Source organism: Lepisosteus oculatus, chromosome 6 (genome assembly GCF_040954835.1).
Source record: "Lepisosteus oculatus isolate fLepOcu1 chromosome 6, fLepOcu1.hap2, whole genome shotgun sequence".
Taxonomy (NCBI): domain Eukaryota; kingdom Metazoa; phylum Chordata; class Actinopteri; order Semionotiformes; family Lepisosteidae; genus Lepisosteus; species Lepisosteus oculatus.
The window spans coordinates 3,256,204-3,275,237 of record NC_090701.1 but is presented as its reverse complement, the minus strand read 5'-3'; the positions used below and the strand labels follow the sequence as shown (position 1 = coordinate 3,275,237).

General features: G+C 46.2%; 2 protein-coding genes across 3 annotated transcripts; one reads left to right on the top strand and one right to left on the bottom strand.

Moving 5' to 3' along the window:
• Positions 1-304: 304 nt before the first annotated feature.
• Positions 305-12,593, bottom strand: pdcd6 (programmed cell death 6). Its single transcript, XM_006634474.3, has 6 exons — positions 12,399-12,593; positions 7,125-7,186; positions 4,301-4,345; positions 3,235-3,393; positions 2,568-2,677; positions 305-1,964 (listed from the first exon to the last, which is right to left on the bottom strand). The coding sequence occupies exons 1-6, from the start codon at positions 12,470-12,472 to the stop codon at positions 1,866-1,868; spliced, it is 549 nt and encodes a 182-aa protein (XP_006634537.1). The 5' UTR covers positions 12,473-12,593; the 3' UTR covers positions 305-1,865.
• Positions 12,594-12,681: 88 nt separating this feature from the next.
• Positions 12,682-17,793, top strand: pigm (phosphatidylinositol glycan anchor biosynthesis, class M). 2 transcript variants are annotated; one of them, XM_006634581.3, is made up of 6 exons: positions 12,682-12,830; positions 13,864-14,222; positions 14,588-15,090; positions 16,062-16,320; positions 16,720-16,821; positions 17,283-17,793. In XM_006634581.3, exons 2-6 carry the CDS (start codon positions 14,040-14,042, stop codon positions 17,448-17,450), a joined length of 1,215 nt encoding a protein of 404 aa, XP_006634644.2. In that variant the 5' UTR covers positions 12,682-12,830; positions 13,864-14,039; the 3' UTR covers positions 17,451-17,793. The 2 variants fall into 2 exon arrangements, with proteins under 2 accessions (XP_006634644.2, XP_069046979.1); XM_069190878.1 differs by lacking the exon at positions 12,682-12,830 and adding an exon at positions 12,844-12,977.
• Positions 17,794-19,034: the final 1,241 nt, after the last annotated feature.

Below are 19,034 nucleotides of genomic sequence, written 5' to 3'. Positions count from 1 at the left end.
GGGGCAGTAGTGACGGATTATATGAACACTCTGTTGTAGCATCTTCATCATCAAAAACTGCAAAACGTTATTTGTGGAGTTACTGTCCTGTTAAGCAAATCCTAACACAAAAAAGTTTCAGAAAAAAATGTCTGCAACCATAAACTACTCTGCCCTATGTGTAATTGTGAGAGAATTATTGTGTTGGGATGTAGCGTATTCCTGTATTATGTTGTTTCTCAAGCTGCAGTCTTTAACTGGAGGAAAAGATTTTATCAAACGAAGCAAAGATTAAAAACCTTGTAAGGAATACACACATACATGGTAATATTAACATTATTTTAATATACAAAATAAGTTGCATTCTATACCAGCTTTGTGGACTGTGAAAATGAGATGATCTGGATTACATTCCATGTGCTCTAAAGTCCCATCTCCCTTTTTCATTCATGGACAAGGATAGTTTTGGCAACTTTGACAATGAAGGAGCTGTTTCGATTTACTTTGTCACTGTTGCAGCTCCAGGGCACCAAAGGCAAGTCTGACACCAGAGGAATGAGAGAGGGTTACAGGAATGACGATTTCTGCATTACAAAATGGTACTCCAACACCATTACAAAATAAACTGGCAATGTCCTGTTTACAACATCAAGACAGAAAGGGGTATCTCCACATCCTGCAGGGCAGTTTAGTACAGATATGTTTCAGCATTTGTAGCATCCTGTAGCTACCACACAGACAACTACACAATCCCTCGACCTGCTGCAGTCGGCTCATCTTCATTCATTCATACCAAACAGGTTTCTGTAGGACACTGGTTTACTGTGGGGAGAGTTCAGGTCCAGGAAGACTGCTCTGTCTTGGCATCAGAAGGAATCTCTCTGCTTCAGAGGACAGGTCAATAGACATGAACATAAATATATAGCTAAAACTATATACTATTTTAAAAGAGACCTGGGCTTGAAAAAAAGCCCTCTTCCAATTTTTCTTTGCATTCTTTAGCACTTTCGCACCAATATCACTGTTCAGTCTGTCAATCTAAAACTTTCATCAAGTGCATAATGAGCAACAGTTCTATATCTCATCGTGTCCTGACTGATCGGAGCAACAGGAGAAAGTACTGTTGCGTTTTCAGTCTATTTTGGCATTTATAGAGATTCTGTTTCCAAGTTCTTCAAAGCAACTTTTCGGTTAGTTGCTAGCAGTTTAAAACCTGCTGCTGTCTTGGGGGACTGAAGTCCCCTGAAGTCTAACTTGCGTGTTTTTGTGACCATCAATTCATGCTTGTTTGCTGCCAACTCTCCCAGAATCATTTCTACATGATTATTTGGGGATCAGACCACTTCCTGCACAACTTTGCATTAAGTATTTTCGTAAAAAAAAAAGAAGCAGCTGTGCAGTTTAAGGCACCATGCATTACAAAATCATAAGACAAAGGCTTTACAAAAGCTTGAGCTACTTCTACTTGGCACTGTACTTTCTAATGTAGTATAATGTAAGTATCGCTTGTTAAAAAAAAGATTTGCTTCAGGATATGAACTAATGTAGTGAACTTAAAACCAGGAATTATGTCTAAACATTACCTGCTTTCACCATGTGGATTTGAGACTGTGGGTCACTAGGATATAAAAGGCTCTGTGTCAGTTAGGGCCATGCTTCATGGGTGTAGGACAACATCTTCAGGACTGTATGCAATTAATTTTACAAGTGACATTCACAGCCTGAATCAGAACTATTAACATATTAGTAAATGAAATAAAAAGGAGCGATTCCTCCTCAATTTCTCTGCCTCATCTGCAGTAAGAGAAGGGTAAGACAACATGGAAGACCGTTCTGGAACATCAGGCTGTCCACATGGTCAGTGGTCCAGGAATGGCGCTTTGCTATTATACAACATTGAGGACCATCGACAAGTACTGTTCATAAGACACCTGAATCCAGCCATCCTGATCTGTGTCGTACCTCCTGAACACATCCGTCAGTCTCTGCAAATGAAAGGTAAATGGATTTTAAAGCGTTGCGTTTATGGTGCAAATCTTTTTTAATTGATGTAGATCTTTTACATTTTTTGCAGAAAGAGCTAAACAGCTACACAAAACCGTTGTTTTCTGTAATTCACTGCAAACATGTTTTAACCTTAGGTTTAAAACGTTACACTTTCTTTCAGCTGTCACCCATCAAAAGATGTTTAACAAACAAGAAGCAATGTTGCATTTAAGGTTTTGCCTCTTGCCTTAAATACATTAAGCAGGAACTTAAAGGCTGTGGTACATATGCAGAATAATCAATGCGGGAAACTTCAAGTAGTGAACTATGAAACAAATATTCATTTATTAGAATCACTTCAGAAGCACTGTGAACAGCATCTCAGCAATGAACAGGCACTACTTTAAACCTTTTCTTTTCTTAAAAATGTCAATACCTAATATTTCCTTCCCCCTGTTTTCAGTTTCAAAGGTTCCTCTGCACTGATGGCTTAAAAAGTGTAGAATATGAAACCAGCATATGTACCACAGCTAAGGAGCATGTCTCCAGTAACTAACACACACAAAGACACAAACATTCCTAAAACAGACAAAGAAAGTCACCTGTAGGACAATGCAGCACTGAATGAAGTCATCAAAAGCCACCTGTCCTTTTCTTTGTCTGTCAAACTTCTGAATGAGAATGTCATAAAACTGATCGGAGAGGCGATAACCTTGAGAGAATAAGCAGAGAAAATGTCAAATCACACAGGGTGCATGATGGTCTAGCTTCCCACACTTCTAAAAGACGCCTTCGCTGACGTTTCCTCCTCTCATAATCTTTAATCTCTCAAGTTTGAGCAGCTGCTCAATGAAACAGGTTTATAAGGTAAAGCCTAGAAACAAATATTTAGCTCTTAGTGTTAAATGTCTTCCAACATCCATAGAACAACTGTGCAAGAGGATTAATAGTTTTCCTGTCTCCTTAAATGTTTTTCCAATTAACACAAAATTTGTAATTTTTTTACTAATAACGCCTAATTTACTAATAACAACAGCCATACTCCAAGTTTTAATTCCCCTGCAATGTTTTATATGATGTCAAACATAATGAACAGATCTGCACCATTCATAAAGACCTGTAGACAAGTTGCAAAAATCAAATGTAAGTATTTTTTATTCTGTTTTGACACTATATTCTAACACTTACAGGAATAGGTCAGGGAATGTCTTACAGATTACCACCAAGTATGAGCTTTACTTTGATAAATGAAAAGCACACATTTCTCACCAAATCCAGCCAGAGCTTGCTTAAGCTCGTTCTTGTCAATTAGTCCAGAGCTGTCTCTGTCGTATGTCCGGAAGATGTTCTGCCAGTCTGTGATGTATTTCCAGACGCCTGAAAACTCATTAAAATTCACTCCTCCTTTATTGTCCCTGTCAAACATGGCTAAACACAAAGAAGGGTGAAAATGAAATTAAAGACAGTAATAAACTAATTTATATAGCAACTTTAAAAGATAGTATCTCAAAGCTCTTGACCTGACAAACCTCACTCAAAATTAAAAAAAAACAACACAAATTATGAACCAAGTGCGCTCTGTTGGCAAGATTTATCTTGAGATAATTGATTTCACTTTCACCAGAAATTCAAATTCAAGTTTCCTGTACACAAATGCCATATTAGTCCCAAAATTCTCATTCACACAAAACACAATAGAAGAAGCACTATGGAATGTGGTTGTGTCAAATACTTTCTATTTAATTTCCAGTTACATTACATCAGAACATTTAGCAATGGGGTCTCGCGTTTTTGTTGGATCTTCAGCCAAAATGTAAACTAAAGCAAAGTACAAACACTTTCTGAAGCCTATGAATTGTTACTACTTTAACTCTGACCGAAAAGTGGCTTTGTCACAGGCAGTTCGGCAGTACAAAGCACAAAGCCACAGTTGTGAGTCTAAATGAAATCCCATGAATGTTCTACTCGCTCCAGTTTTTCACCAAACTTAAGGCAAATCAAAGCTCTAACATGACCTCAGAACGATAGTATGATGTTTTTTGGTATTTAAAATAATGCCACCCAGAGCAAAGATGTAACCCCCATTTTGTTTCGTGTTTTAAGTAAACCTGCATTTATTGTAAATTAAAATATATTCTTTTGGGATGACATGCAAACACATTTTTTTTACAGTCAAGTCAAAAAGGACTACTGTAAACACATCTCCATCCTGCGGGGTAATCAGAAAACAGATCCGAAGACCAACACACAGACACCAACGCCCTCTCAAGAGGAATCAGAGTAGACAGCCCGGATTCCTTAACAGGTCAGCAGTTTCTTGGAATTGACGACTTACATATGATTGATCGGACAGTCACTGGGTTAAAAGGTGTCCATGTACCTGAAGAAAAGGGCGAGAAAACAAAACCAGAAATATCAGTGCCTTCTGAAAACCAGAAGAATTATGGAACGCATCGCACTATTGAGTAATACACACAGACTGAGGCACAGGCTAGGCCATCTTACCCTGAAGAGCAGAGTGAAACACAAACTAACTATGCTGTGAACTATGATTCATGGTCTAAACCATTCTGAGGGACTTATGCAGAGAAATATTTCATCAATAAGAGCTTCTACACTTTCTCCTATGAATGTTGTGTCTTCTCGAGTACAGTGTGTCTTCTAACGTTGTTGTGAAATCAGCATCTCTAGCGCAGTATTAAAAGGAGGCAAATTAAGTTTTCAGCAACCTGGCCTTAACTCTCCACCAAATCAGCTGGCTTTTACTCTGCTGCGCAACTGTTGCCCAAGCCTTTAGCTTCAAAACAGCTCCTTCACTTGTCCACAGTCTTCTTCCTTTCATGTTTTGGAAAGTAGAAATAAACAACTATCATGACAAAATGTTTTTTCTGGTCTCAGGTTTTGTTTTGCTCATGACAGATTAATACTTCTAATTCTTAAAATTAAAAGAACAAGCTTTCGAGCTAAGCGAATAGCTATGAAAAATATGACCCTCAATTTATTGGAATAAACTTTCTGCTTGATCAAACTGGACAAACAAAACTCTCTTGCTCGAGAGAGCCAAGCCTGACTTCAAAGCTGGATGAGACTGAAAACAGTCATGAATTACCCAAAATCCACCCAGACTGGGAGCTGGGAGCCAGTTTATTCTGTACCCTGTGAGTTAAGACACACTGCAAATCATAACGGGTACTAAATCATATTAAAAATGGGAGGCACTCTTAAGCACAAAGCATGCAAGTGTTAATGGCCATTTCTGTGACAGCTTGAATATTTCCACCACAAAATAACTAAACAAGGACCTCCTGTGTCCAGCAACACAAGAGTGTTCAGTTCACTCCACTCTGAAGCAGTGCTCACGGAAAAGACAGCAGCACCCAAAGCCAACAGAAACACTTCGCTCCGGGTTCCTCACAGGGCAGCTGGAGGCTCAACAACAAAGCAGGGACAAAACGCTTCATTGTATCACTCCTGCATGAAATCTGCAGATATCTGAAGACAACAAGAAGAATAAACTGCAGAGGCAGCTTTTCAAAAGCTAATCAGAACACCATCCACCCACTTTCTAACTGCTTCTTCCAGTTCAGGACGGGGGGGAGGTAGAGTCTCTCCCAGCAGGCAACAGGCGCAAGGCAGGGTACACCCTGGACAGGACGCCAGTCCATCACAGGGCAGACACACACGCTCACCCTGGACAGGACACCAGTCCATCATAGGCCACACACACACGCTCACCCTGGACAGGACGCCAGTCCATCACAGGGCACACACACACACTCACCCTGGACAGGACGCCAGTCCAGCACAGGGCAGACACACACGCTCACCCTGGACAGGACGCCAGTCCATCACAGGGCAGACACACACGCTCACCCTGGACAGGACGCCAGTCCAGCACAGGCCACACACAAACACACACACTCACCCTGGACAGGACGCCAGTCCATCACAGGGCAGACACACACGCTCACCCTGGACAGGACGCCAGTCCAGCACAGGGCAGATACACACGCTCACCCTGGACAGGACGCCAGTCCAGCACAGGGCAGACACACACGCTCACCCTGGACAGGACGCCAGTCCATCACAGGGCACACACACACACTCACCCTGGACAGGACGCCAGTCCATCACAGGGCAGACACACACGCTCACCCTGGACAGGACGCCAGTCCAGCACAGGCCACACACAAACACACACACTCACCCTGGACAGGACGCCAGTCCAGCACAGGGCAGACACACACGCTCACCCTGGACAGGACCCCAGTCCATCACAGGGCAGATACACACACAGGGACACTGAGGGCCAATTTCCCTGGAAGCTAATTAAACTCTAATTTGACACTGCGAGATTAATATTCAAATATAGCTTCTTCAATGCTCCCACTACTCTCTGGGAAAAGTCATGGCTCCTGCTCTCAGGTTTAAAGGTGAGCCATTCTTTGTACATCATCCAGTTCTTTTCACTCTAAATACTTCCTCAAGGGCCCCTCCTATTTAACACTGTACAGGCCATCAGGAATTTCACACACTCGTAGCTGACTATCCCTTAGTCACATGTTTACTGGTTTTATCAGGGTCACACTATTATCAAGCATTTCCAAGGTTACTACATAGCACCCAGTAGCAAAAACTGAATTGAAGAAAAAAAAAAACATACTACGTGGTATAGCATCTTCCCTTAGGTTCTGAAGCTATATTATACACGATGGAAAATGGTTGGGAACAATCAATACTTTACTTTCTCTGGGTGTTTCTCCCCCCCCCCCTTACTTAGATCAATAATAAGAGATAAACTGAATAAAGAGGCACAGATTACGAGTCAACAGCACATCCGATACTGATGCTACAGAAACAGATGCTGACATGTACAATAGTGTCGCCCAGTTCATGCCACAGTGAAAATGATACATTGCTGTGAGGTTACAGGACAGTTATGCTGAGCTACGTAAAAAAATGTCCCTCTTCCTCTACACTGCCGACACATGAGCACCCTTATACCGACCTGCATCTCTGCGATCTCGTTCTAACCTGCAATCAAGCTATTCACCTCATCTCTCCAGGCCTTTCTAACTCTAACGAAAATAAATACAAACATAAGATACACATGGTTTGGTTTCAATGAGTCGATAATGATCTTCTAAAATTAAACTTACCATTTGATAAAGCTTGCTGAAGCTCTGTGTCCGATATTGACCCACTCCGATCTTTGTCCACTCTGCAAGGATTAAAAAAGGATCATATTAACAAGGCAGAAGGAGAGAACAATGCAATAGCTCTTCCGTTTTCCCGTAGGTGAGTGACATTACCAAAGAAGTGACGGTGTTCAGGCTGCTGGATGCCACAGGAAGACAGGAGCGTACAGTATGTGGCTGCCTCGCTTACTCTTGGGCATCTTCATTTAACCAGGTTAGACTGCGGCCAGTCAGCGAACAGTTCCCTGCTCGTGTGGCGCAGAAGCGAAGTGTACTGTACACACAAGGCCAGACATATGGGGGGGCCCTGCCCTGGCCAGTCTCTGTTTGCTTTCTCTACAGGCCATGTCTTCGCTGTTCTGCAGAGCTTTTCCCCAGGCTCACACACAAGCAGACAGCAATGGGCAAAACCGCCATGCTGTCCCAGGCAAAGCTGTGGAGTGCCACTCCAGCCTCAGTCCGGGGATATTGTGAGGTTCATCTTCAGCATTACTCTCCACTCCCTGTCTTTACTGTCCCTGCTTCCAGACTCTCCAGGTTTACCTGTGCAAGCCTGGACTGCGCTGTTCACTGCGCAGGACTGGACACCCTGCAGTCACACTGACCGGCCCTGCAGGTACAGGACTGGACACCCTGCGGGGCCTGGACTGGACACCCTGCGGGGCCTGGACTGGACACTCTGCAGACACACTGACGGGCCCTCCAGGACCAGCACTGTCAACCTAAGAGTAACATACCTACCAACCATGCCCAACAACAGGAACAGCCAGTGACATGGTAGAGATAGATGACCTCTACTGTTCTGTCTGTTTTGTCGGCAGTTCACTGTTACACCTTATTAAGGTAAAGCATGTTTACAGGTCTTTTTTTACAATTCTGCAGATAACAGCTATCACACTAATAGATGTAGACCTGCATCACAGGCAAGCACAGTAACAGATCCTCTCTCACAGCTGGTATGAAAATACTGAGCTATGAAAAGACCTGCAGGACTGGATTGGCTACTGTTGTGACTAAAAACAGCTCTGGGGCTGCATTGGTACCCCTGCTCATCGCAGGCAGGTGAAGTGCAAGATAAATCTAGGAGCATTTAAACAGTTTTGCCTGGGGTAGAATAGGTGACGTTAAAAATATTTCATTTGACTAGTGATGACAGACAATGATATAGGTGAACCACTGTGTAGCCTTATTTCAGGACTGCAGGGTAATACTTTATGATATGGGGAATAATTTGCTATGTTAAACTTGAAACCAAAAGAAGTCAATTTCATTCCTACAGTCTGGCTCACACAGTAGGAATGTGACTTGCACAGACGTATCCGTCTTCACCTGCATACTCATGGGGAGCAAATGTGTTTATTCAAATACAGTTTTTTATTTTTCACCTTGCTCATAAAATTAGCAGAAAACCCTCCCTGGTATCAGCATTACCAGCTCCAAAACGATGTCTGGTTTTGCCCCATGATTCAGTTGAGACTCTCTCAGAGTGACTCACTTGACCTTTGACCACGCCACAGTGCCGGTCATGTGACCCAAGGCGTCCAGGCAACGCAACGTGTTGTGGCACAACGAATCACTTCAGTGTGTGGCCAAACCAAGAAGTATGCGGGTGGAGACGAGGTTAAACGTTTATTTGGGGGAACATTTTATTTTCCCTGGAGTGCTGACTGCTTCACTGTGGGTGTGTCATTTTCCCCCTTCAGTAGCTTACACACCGTGGAAAAAACGTGCAGGGCCTCAGGGTAGAATAGGTGTGCGAGTCTTTCCCAACATGAGCCGGCAACAAAGACCAACTTTGTCCGGTTTTTGCTCGCTCCTCAGGAATACGAACAAGGCAACCTAAGTACAGTATTGGAGTACACAGACACTCTGTGCAAGGAGCTCTGTGATGTAGTGATAGAGGCATTCACACGGACATATAAGAGAAGTGCGAAGCAGAAAGAGACAGTTCGTCCAGTTGTATGCTTTTTGCTTTTTAAATATGGGACTGTACACAGCACTTTCATCCTGATGGTCCCAACAATTCAGTCACTTCAGACACGCGGGCAACCCATTTGACACGATCCATAAAAAAGGCCAACAGGGACTCTTCTTTCTTCGAAAACACAGGTACTTTAAGGTAGATAAAACTATCCTTAAGACCTTTCTACAAGTGAATATAAGTGGCAAAATAATCAGGAATAATCAAATAAACTTAAGCATCCTTTACAAACAGAGGGTGACTAAGAAAGCCAAAAGCACCAGGGAGTGTGTGTCTCACCCCTCCATTGTGAATTCACACTTCTCCCATCTGGGAGACACCTCTGTGCCCCCAGGTGTAAAACCAACAGACTCAGGAAATATCTTTCCCACTGCAATTACACTCTTCAACAATGCAAAGTCATTACCTTGTCTCTTGTTTCTTTTCTCCTGTCACACTACTGCATTCTCTTCCCTTTTGATGATGTGTATTTGTCATTGTGTTGTGTTCTGACTGTGCTGTAAAACAAACTTCCCCTAGGGGACAATAAAGCTTGAATTGATTTGAATTTTACACACTGCCTAGCTTGTATGTAAAACTGTGCTGTTGGCCATCCATCTTGAATATGTTACACAACATGCTGGCCTTGCAACACGCCCCATGACAATCAGGAACTTGCAGACAGTAACAGCCTGCACAGTGCGTTTCCACTTCTGTCCACTGTGACTCCTCGATGATGTCGCAGTACAGTCAGAGGTTCGCATGTGACGGGTTAACAGCATCAGTCCCTGCCGTGCTTTCAGATGTACCCCGATATTAAACACAGGACCTCCACACAGCATCTGCTGGAAGTATTTTATATATATATACTGATGGAAAAAAGAAACGCAACACCTCCTCCTCCACACTCTGGCCCTCCCGTCTGCGTGGGACAGGCTGAAGAGGGACTCATCCATGAAGAGGACCTGATGCCACTGCTGATGAGTCCATCACAGCCTCTGTCTGGCCCAAGCCAGTCGGGTGTGACGTCTAGGAGGTGTGAGCAGAGGGCCTCTGACAGGTCGCCCTGCTCTAAGGCCAGCAGCATGGAGCCTCACTGTCCTGTCACTGATGTGGACATTGTGTCTGCTGGCAGGTTCAGCAGCGGTACGGGTGGCAGATCTGAAACGATCTCTCGGACGGACCAGTCTGGTGTGTCTGTCCTGCTCTGGTGTGGTCACAGTGTGACCGGATCTTGGAGGGTCATCTGTCCTGCCGGTCTGCTGAAACCTTCTCTTCAGTCTCAGTGGAGCAGCTCACTCCATAGTGTCTGGCAATGCTGGCACATGACATGCCTGCCTGCAGCATGCCAATGGCCCTCTCCCTTGCTCCTGGTGACATTCGAGACACTATGGAATGCACCAAAACTGACGAAGTGTGGCCTTTTTCTTGCAGTGACCTAAGCTTTGAATTCAGGCCTTTTTAAAAGTGACCTGATCAGGCATTGTTCCACCTGGACCTGGTTGGGTAAAAGTGCACCTAACGAGCTTCCGTGTGATTGGCAAGTTCAATGCCTCACTGCACAAGCTGTATTGCTGGTCAGAGGGCTTAAAACAAATTGACAACGTTTTGTACATCAGCTATAACTATAGTATTCTCATTCCAGAAAATGCTGCGATTCTTTTTTTCCCATCGGTATATTTCAGTATTGCGTGCCTTAAACCGGGGTTCCCAGATGGTTTTTTTCAGCACTTCAACGTGTAATAGTTTCCTTTTAACTAACCCCTTCAGAGAAAGGACTCAAATAGAGTCATGTTCAGGCCCAGTGGTCAGCACTGCTGCCTCGCTGATCTGGGGCTCTGGGGTCAGTTCCTGGGGTGCTGTCTGTGTGGAGTCTACATGTCACCCTGTGGTCACGGGACTTTCCTTCTGTTGCTCCTGTTTCCCCCCACAGTCCAAAGACCTGCTGGTAGGTTAACTGGCTTCTTGGAAAATAGACCCTGGTGTGAGAGTGTGTCTGCGTCTGTGCCCTGTGATGGACTGGCACCCCACCCAGGGTGTACCCCATCTTGCGCCCCAGGCTGGCCTGGCTCCCCGGTGTGACCCAGCTACTGGATAAAGTAGTGAGAAAATGGATGGATGTCCATCCTCTCTGAGTCAATGAAGTAACTGGCAGCTATGCAGGCATGAAAAACTGGAACTGACACCAAGCAACTCCTGGTGACGACTGACGAGCAGCGCCGCCCTCCCTTCCTTTAGAAACCTGACAGAAGCACGGTGAGCAGCGATACCTTTCAGATAAAGTACCATCAAAGCTGCATAAAGATGCATGAATGACCACAGTTTGCTTTGATTTCTGAAATTCTTTGATTCAATTCAGTCCCAAGGCCAGAGAAAATGGAATTAGAACATCCCCTCCAATGTTTAGACACAGATCACAGAGATCCTGCAGCACCTAGGATTTCAATCTGAGGGGCCCATCTCCACTTCTAGCGGGCCTGAGGTCACAGGTTTCTGTTCCACCAGAGCTCTCAGTTAAGAGAGCAGAACTAATTCTCCAGTTAACTGCATTAATTGTAACACATCAAGCCAGCCCCTAAGGGGTTTTTATTGACAGCCTTACCTTTCATGAAGTTAAAGTTCCAGTGACCAGATTTAAAAGACCCTTAAAAATCATGTCAAATCTAACCAAGAACTAACTGTGTGATTGATTATTCAGGTCGAAACAAAATCCAGGAGATAGTAGACTAGCCCCACACCCCAGGTGATGTAAGGTCATTTCCCTGCATATCTCGGTAGCTAAGAAGTAACCTGGCGTGACATCAGCTAAACCTGCCAGTAAACCTCACGCCCCGTGGGTACAGAGACCAGTGTTTGTATTGACAACACGGCAGGGCCTTGCACAGTGCTGTACGCGTCCGCGGAGCCCACGGAAACCCCCAGCGATCAAGCCTGCCTCATCCGTGGGAGCGATAAGAAACACCACACGCTGGCACGTCACCGCTGACAGACAGGCGCCCACCACACAGCAAAACACGCCACGGCGAAAGAAACGCGCGCCTGTGACACGTCGGTCAGGGGAGATCAGGCAATCACGCGACTGTACCCACACGGATCCGCGTTCACCCACACCGCTCCGGGAAAGCTCACATTAACACAGCAGCTGCGGCCAGGTCGCCTCGCTCGAAACACGTTCAGAAAAACACGGAAACCGAAACAAACGTTACGAGGGACAGACCCATCTCCATGTAAATCGTGTCGTCCTTTTTTTGGAGGGGTTGTTTTACATTTCTTACCTCTGAAATATGTTCCACAGGAAACCTTGATCGGGCGGGGTGTTGTACTGCGACGGTCGATACTGATATGCCATTCTAGGGTATTTTTGTTTTTGAGTTGTTCTTTCAGACTGATTCAAGATGAAACAGACACTCCTGTCTATCCCTCAGTCAGGCTTCGCCAGTTTCACAGTGGGACTCCACACTGACCCGGACCCACACAGTAGCGTGTCACCACTTCCCCCAGGGCGTCTCAGGCGTGACGTCACTTCCCCCCGCCCCACCTCGGTGCCGCCCAGCGGGCGTCACGGGAGCCTCTCGGTTGCCGCGGCGACAGAGGACCGACGCTCTCGCGGTTAACCGTCACGTGGCAGGCCAGCACGGTGACTTCCGCCTTGTGTCACTTCCTGGAACTGGAAATCGCGGCTCTCGATATAAATCGGTGAATCCGAGGTATCTCGCCGGTTTTTCTTTAAATGTCTGATTGTCTTTGAAGTGTTATTCTGGCCGTTTATTTAGAGTGAAGGGAAATGGCTTATCTTAAAGCACGCTGTGTGCAATAAAGCTACAGTTAGCTGTAGCGCTGTCAGCTCAAAAGGGGTGAGACACCTTGGTTACATTTATCTGATATAAACAGACTCCACACGTGTAATATCAGTAATTTACTTTATAATCTAGTCTGAGTGTGTAACCAAAGCAAGTTTTTAACTGCAGTCGATAAAAGAGTGAATCTTGTTTTTTTATATAAAATGGCAATAATAGGCTGCAGTGAAAATCGTAATGTATCATTATTTTTTCAAATAATATACAGATAAGATCTCTTTATTATCCATATACAATTTCTTGCATTAAGAATTTGTCTTTCCGCGTACCCCAGCTTGCTCTCCATGAGACACACAGACAGAGAGAGAAGTTGGGGGTCAGAGCGCAGGGTCAGATATTTATACAGCACCCCTGGAGCAGTTGGGGTGAAGGGCCTTGCTCAGGGGCCCAACGGAGTAGGATTCCTCTGCTTGCTGCAGGATTTGAACCGGCAACCTTCCAGCCAGAGGCGCAGATCCTGAGCCACAGAGCCTCCGCTCCGCCCTAGCACATCTGCAATCATGTCAAATGATGTAATTTGTTATACATATAATTTAAAGGAGAAGAGCTAGAGATACTTCGCTCGTTCCGATCAGATTTGTGGAAATAGCTGAAGAGTTTGTCAGGACTGATACAGCACAGGTCCGCATTCTTCAGCGGCGTTATTTATGTTTTGACAAGTTCAATGTTGGTCTCCCTTAGTGGCCATTTATTTTATTTAAGTTACACTGCTCTCACAGACCAGGCGGCTTGAGGGGGAAACTGCCCCTTCTTGGACGGGAAATTGAAACAGTTTTTAAAGCAGATCCGTGTCAAGACAAAGCCCCCCGTTCGAGGTGTGGCTGATTGTAGAGCCCTGAACCGGTCTGTGCTTTATTCAGCAACTTTTGGTATTACTTTTCAGATGCCATGATGTCCTCCGGAATCGAATGTGGTGGCAAAACATTTTGGCTTAAATTAGGAAACCCCGACAGTGACGGGAACTTGTGGGAATCTTGTTCTCTTGCTTGAAGAGCCTAGAACTCCCCCAGGAGTGTGGTGCGCCCCCCTGGGAGAGCAGGGCGAAATTGCTGCTGTCCAATGGCCGCCTTCAAGGACTGGACCACCGCTCTGCTTCAGAAGAAGGGAGCGCTGTTTGGCACAGCGTACTTGATCAGGATCCTTCTGGTGTTCTATGGGGTGTATCAGGACAAGGTCATGGTGGTGAAATACACCGATGTCGACTACCACGTTTTCACAGATGCCTCGCGGTTCGTCACACAGGTTTGTACGCAGAAGCGTTGTGCATTTTAATGAACACGTGTGCATTTGTCGAGTTTGGAACAAGTAGTCATGATCTTAAAATACTACTTGTAATTATGACTTGATTGCTGATCCTCGGGTATATCACTTACTCAATGTTTTTACTGAACGGTTTTCACTTGCTCCCTTGTCTCACTGAAATGATCAGTTTTCCGCCTGACCCATGATAATCTATAGGCTAAACGCCCTGGTAGCACTTACAGAGATCGCCACAGGGAAACTGCCTTTCGCGTTTTGAGACGTTTTCTTCTGTCGTCGTTCTGTAGCCTGCAGAAGCCCTGCCGTGTTTCTCTCGCCACCTGAACGCTCCTGCCTTGCCTTCCCAGGGCTCTTCCCCCTATAAGAGGGCCACCTACCGCTACACCCCTTTGCTGGCCTGGATTCTCACCCCCAACGTTTACGTGGCCGCGGTGTTCGGGAAGCTGCTGTTTGTGACCTGCGACGTCCTCTCCGCCCTGCTGCTGCACGAGCTCCTGCGGCTCCGGGGGCTGGGCAGCGCGGCGGCCTGCCGCTACTGCGCAATGTGGCTGCTCAACCCCCTGCCCGTGGGCGTCTCCAGCCGGGGGAACGCCGAGTCCCTGCTGGCGGTGCTGGTCGTCGCCACTCTGTACCTGCTGGAGCGGGGCCGCCTGAGCCGGGCCGCGCTGTGCTACGGGCTGGCGGTGCACATGAAGATCTACCCGGCGACCTACGCCATTCCCATCGCCCTGGCGCTGCGGAGACGGCCCGCCCCCACGCTGCTCTCGGGGCTCCTGAGCAGAGACCTGCTCGTGTTCGCGGCCGTGGCTGGGGGAACGTTCTGTGGGCTCGGCCTGGTGTTTTATCACATGTGAGTTTGAGGTCCGCCCCCCCCGACGCGACCCCGGTGCGGGGAATGGTGAGAGGCCCCCGAGGGAGCCAGCGCAGGCTCTGAGACGCGTTCCCGCTGCTTCCCCGCTGCTCCCTGTGGTTCGGCAGCCATCGGCATCTCCGGGATGAATTACGCTCCTTAGGAGAATTCTCTTTGCCCGCGGAGCTAGTGCCCCTTCTGTCTCTTGTTAAAACTGGGCTCAGCCGAGATTGTAAACGTCTTTCTTCCTGTAGAGTTTTGCGGTGTTGAGCCCGCCCGAGCCAGAGGTCACAGGAATACAGCGTCTGAGTGGGTGAGCTGTGACGTTGCACGTCGGCTGTAGAGGGACAAGTAAAGGTCAATTCCATGCTGGATAATAGAAAGGAGTAACAATATTTCGGCTGTTGAGAGGTCTGCAGGGGTGCAGGAGTGCCTTCGTCAGGCGGCTCCGAACCGCTGTGTTAGAATTGACCTTTACCTGTTCCTTCACAGAAACGCAGCGATTGACGAGCTTCTGAACGGAATGGACTGTGGGAGAATAGCCTGAGTAAACCAGGTGTGCTGGAGACGATCCCGCAAAGCCAGTTCTGCGTCTCCCTCTGCGCGGTCCTGGATCTGTACCGGCTTGATGCCGATGGCCCTCAGGCGGGGGGGGATGGATGAGAAAGAGATGTCCACTGGGAAATAACCCAGAGAGCGGACCGTTCGGTTGTCTTTGTCATACCCAAGACCCACGCGCCGTCGGGCTGTGACAGGGTCCATCTGTTGAGAAATGAGACTTCGGCGAGCACGTCCAGTCCATGCCTTGAATTGGGCTGCACGAGGCGTGTGCCTTGTTGATCCAGAAACGCAAAGAAGAAACGATTTGGAAAGAACTGTTTGGGAAATGGCGTTCTGCCCAGCTGGGGCTCAGGGGTTCTGTTCTCTGGTCTCACCCGTTTCTCTCTCCCCGCGGCCTGTTTCTGTCGAAGGTATGGCTGGGACTTTGTGGAGCACACGTACCTGTACCACGTGACCCGGAGGGACATCCGCCACAACTTCTCGGCCTACTTCTACATGCTGTACCTGACGGCGGAGAGCCGGGCCAGCCTGGCCCTGGGGCTGGCCGCCTTCCTGCCCCAGCTGGCGCTGCTGCTGCTGACCGCGCTGGCCTTCCACCCGGACCTGGCCTTCTGCTGCTTCCTGCACACCGCCGTCTTCGTCAGCTTCAACAAAGTCTGCACTTCCCAGGTCTCGGGCGCTGGCCGTTTTGTCTCGTCGCATGACCTCTGTAAATGAGCGTGCCGGCACGTTCCTGGCTTTGCTCGATGTGAAACCGCGTGCGGTTCTTAACGGGAGCGCTTTTAGTCCCTGGTGACACTGGCTGTTCTGTTGGCTTTGGATTTAAAAGGTCTCGTAGCTCAAACTAAAGCGACCAGTGTGTCCACTAAACTACCCGACGGGGATCGTGTGAATTACCCGCAGAGAAAACTCATTTGTTCTTGGAAATGGTGGGACTGCAATGACTCACAAAGGATAACTCACAGTAATCTGAGAAATCTTGAGATCTTGAGAAAGGAAGCTGAATAATTTCCCACTGATCGTCCTGTAGTGACCTTTTTTCCTGTGTCCTGTCTTTTTTGTCTGCAGTACTTCCTCTGGTACCTGTGCCTGCTGCCTCTGGTTCTCCCCTGCCTGACGTTATCACTCAAGCAAGGACTGGGGCTCCTTGGCCTGTGGTTTGTTGGTCAGGTAACAGCTACCTTACATAATTGCATAATTATAGGACTATTATCATTTATATATGACCATTAAGGTTAAGCAAAGAAATATTCAAACAGATGATTTTATATGGCATATTGCATTTGTGTTCATCTCTCCAATACAGAAAATATGTTATGAGATATGTTCCCTCTGTGAGTTATCCTCGGTAAAGAAATGCATAATTAAGAATGCAGGTTTTGTTACTGCTGATGTATTTGTTTTTCCAGTTGCTGGCTTACGTGAGAACAATCTAGTACATTTGTAAAATACATGCCAAACTTAAGAAGTCCTGATCTAATGTCTGTTTGAAAAATCCCAGTAATACTTTCAAATGAAATGACGTCAGAAAAGTAAAGAAACAGATTGTTGCTTTGCTTAGTGTGGTCTCTGCTCTCTTCTCAGGCCCAGAGCTGGTTGCTAGGCTCTCAAGACTGCTCTTTTTCTTGCAGGCCCTGTGGCTGGCACCTGCGTATTATCTGGAATTTGAAGGGGACAATACATTTGTTCTCATCTGGCTGGCTGGACTGTTGTTTCTCGTCATTAATTCGTTTATACTCGTGCAGATTATCTCCCACTATAAACCAGAGATCACCCAGCAGAAAGTTAAATCGCACTGACTTGAAGACGTCCTGCAGGTTGAACAGGGTTATACTGATTTATTTGGAGGTCACACACCACTACATGTAGGGTGTTCATACAGATGTCTGGCTGATTTCTACTCTGTACTCTTACCATCTACCAGCTGAAGTGATTTCTCACTCTGATGTGCTGTGCAGTGGGGCTGCACTGCCCTTTAGGGTGAAAAGAGTTATTACAAGTTATTGTAATAATGAAATGCGTGCAGCGAGTGAAACTCTGAAGACTGAGGAGCAGCGCTCAGCCCCACTAGGTCAGCCTCCAAAACGTAAAATAGTTAATATAAAATTGAAAGAAAAAGCATTAAAAAACCCTAAAACAAAATAGCTGCAACCACTATTGGTCTGTCTTGGCTTTCAAAAAAAGTTTTTCAAGGGAATTGATGAGGTATGTTTATGCTTTGTTTTCCGTTTGGTGTGTGGTGTCTTCTCTATGAACACGTACAGTAGCTCATCCGCTTTGGCGCTACCGCCCCCTTCCGTTCGATTGAAGGATCATGCCGCCCGCTACTGCCATCTAGTGGTTGAAAGAGGAAGGGAAGAAGAGGGGTTGTGTCCTTGGCTCTGACGTCACCGGCGTATGGGCACGTCTCCAAGCCAGGCGTTCAGAGCAAGACACTGAAGCAAAACCTTGTCTTTCACCCCAGCTCAACGCGCCACAAGTCAGCTGAGTGGTTAGTCATTGAACTGAAGCAGATGAACTGATTTCCCCAGTTTCTGGTGCTGATGAGGTAAAGAAACGTAAACTCTACAGCAATGCAGCCACCCAGGACTGGAGTTGAGATGAGAAGACTTATTGCCCCCTGAGGGAAATTTATTGTGGACAAACAGCACTTCTGCACATTTAAATATAATGCAGAAAAAAAACTAACATTGCACATTACTCCTGTATAACACATAACGACATATAACATTTATAACGCATTGCAAAACATTGCACACAAGTGGAGTGTAAAGGTCCGAATTTGTGTGTATCCTTGCCATTTGCGTTGCCGGCTGTAATGGAGAGTGGAACACAGGAATGTTTGTATCGGTTTGACTTCCATTTGGAAACCCTAAAGCGTTTGCCAGAAGGAAGAAGTTGGTCTTCAGAATTGAGGATGCGGGAAGGATCTGATATAATTTTTTTCTGCCTGTTTGATTATGTTTATTTTAAAGATCGTCTGCAGGGAGGGGTGCTGTTTGGATGAGACGGGTAATTAACGATCCTGATTGAACTGCTAAATTACTGATAAGTTGGGCACTGTTCTGTGACCGTGTTGGCCTGTAAATAATAATAATGAATTAATAATCATAATAAGAAATGTCATTTTTCAGCCCTACTGTACTACCTCATTCCGATCTATTCCTCTAGTTACTCAGCACAGTTAGGCTTTTGTTTTAACTGTGGGTACAGTTGGGATGTTTTAACAGTTAAAAACAACTCCTGGTGTACAGGAGCATTTTTTCCCCCACTCCGATGTTTAATCATTTGAGCGATGCTGTTGTGCCTTGTTTTTCCGCACTCGCCCACTCGTCCTCAGAGGGTGGGCGGTGAGGGAGAACCAGGGTTTTGGGGCGCAGTGG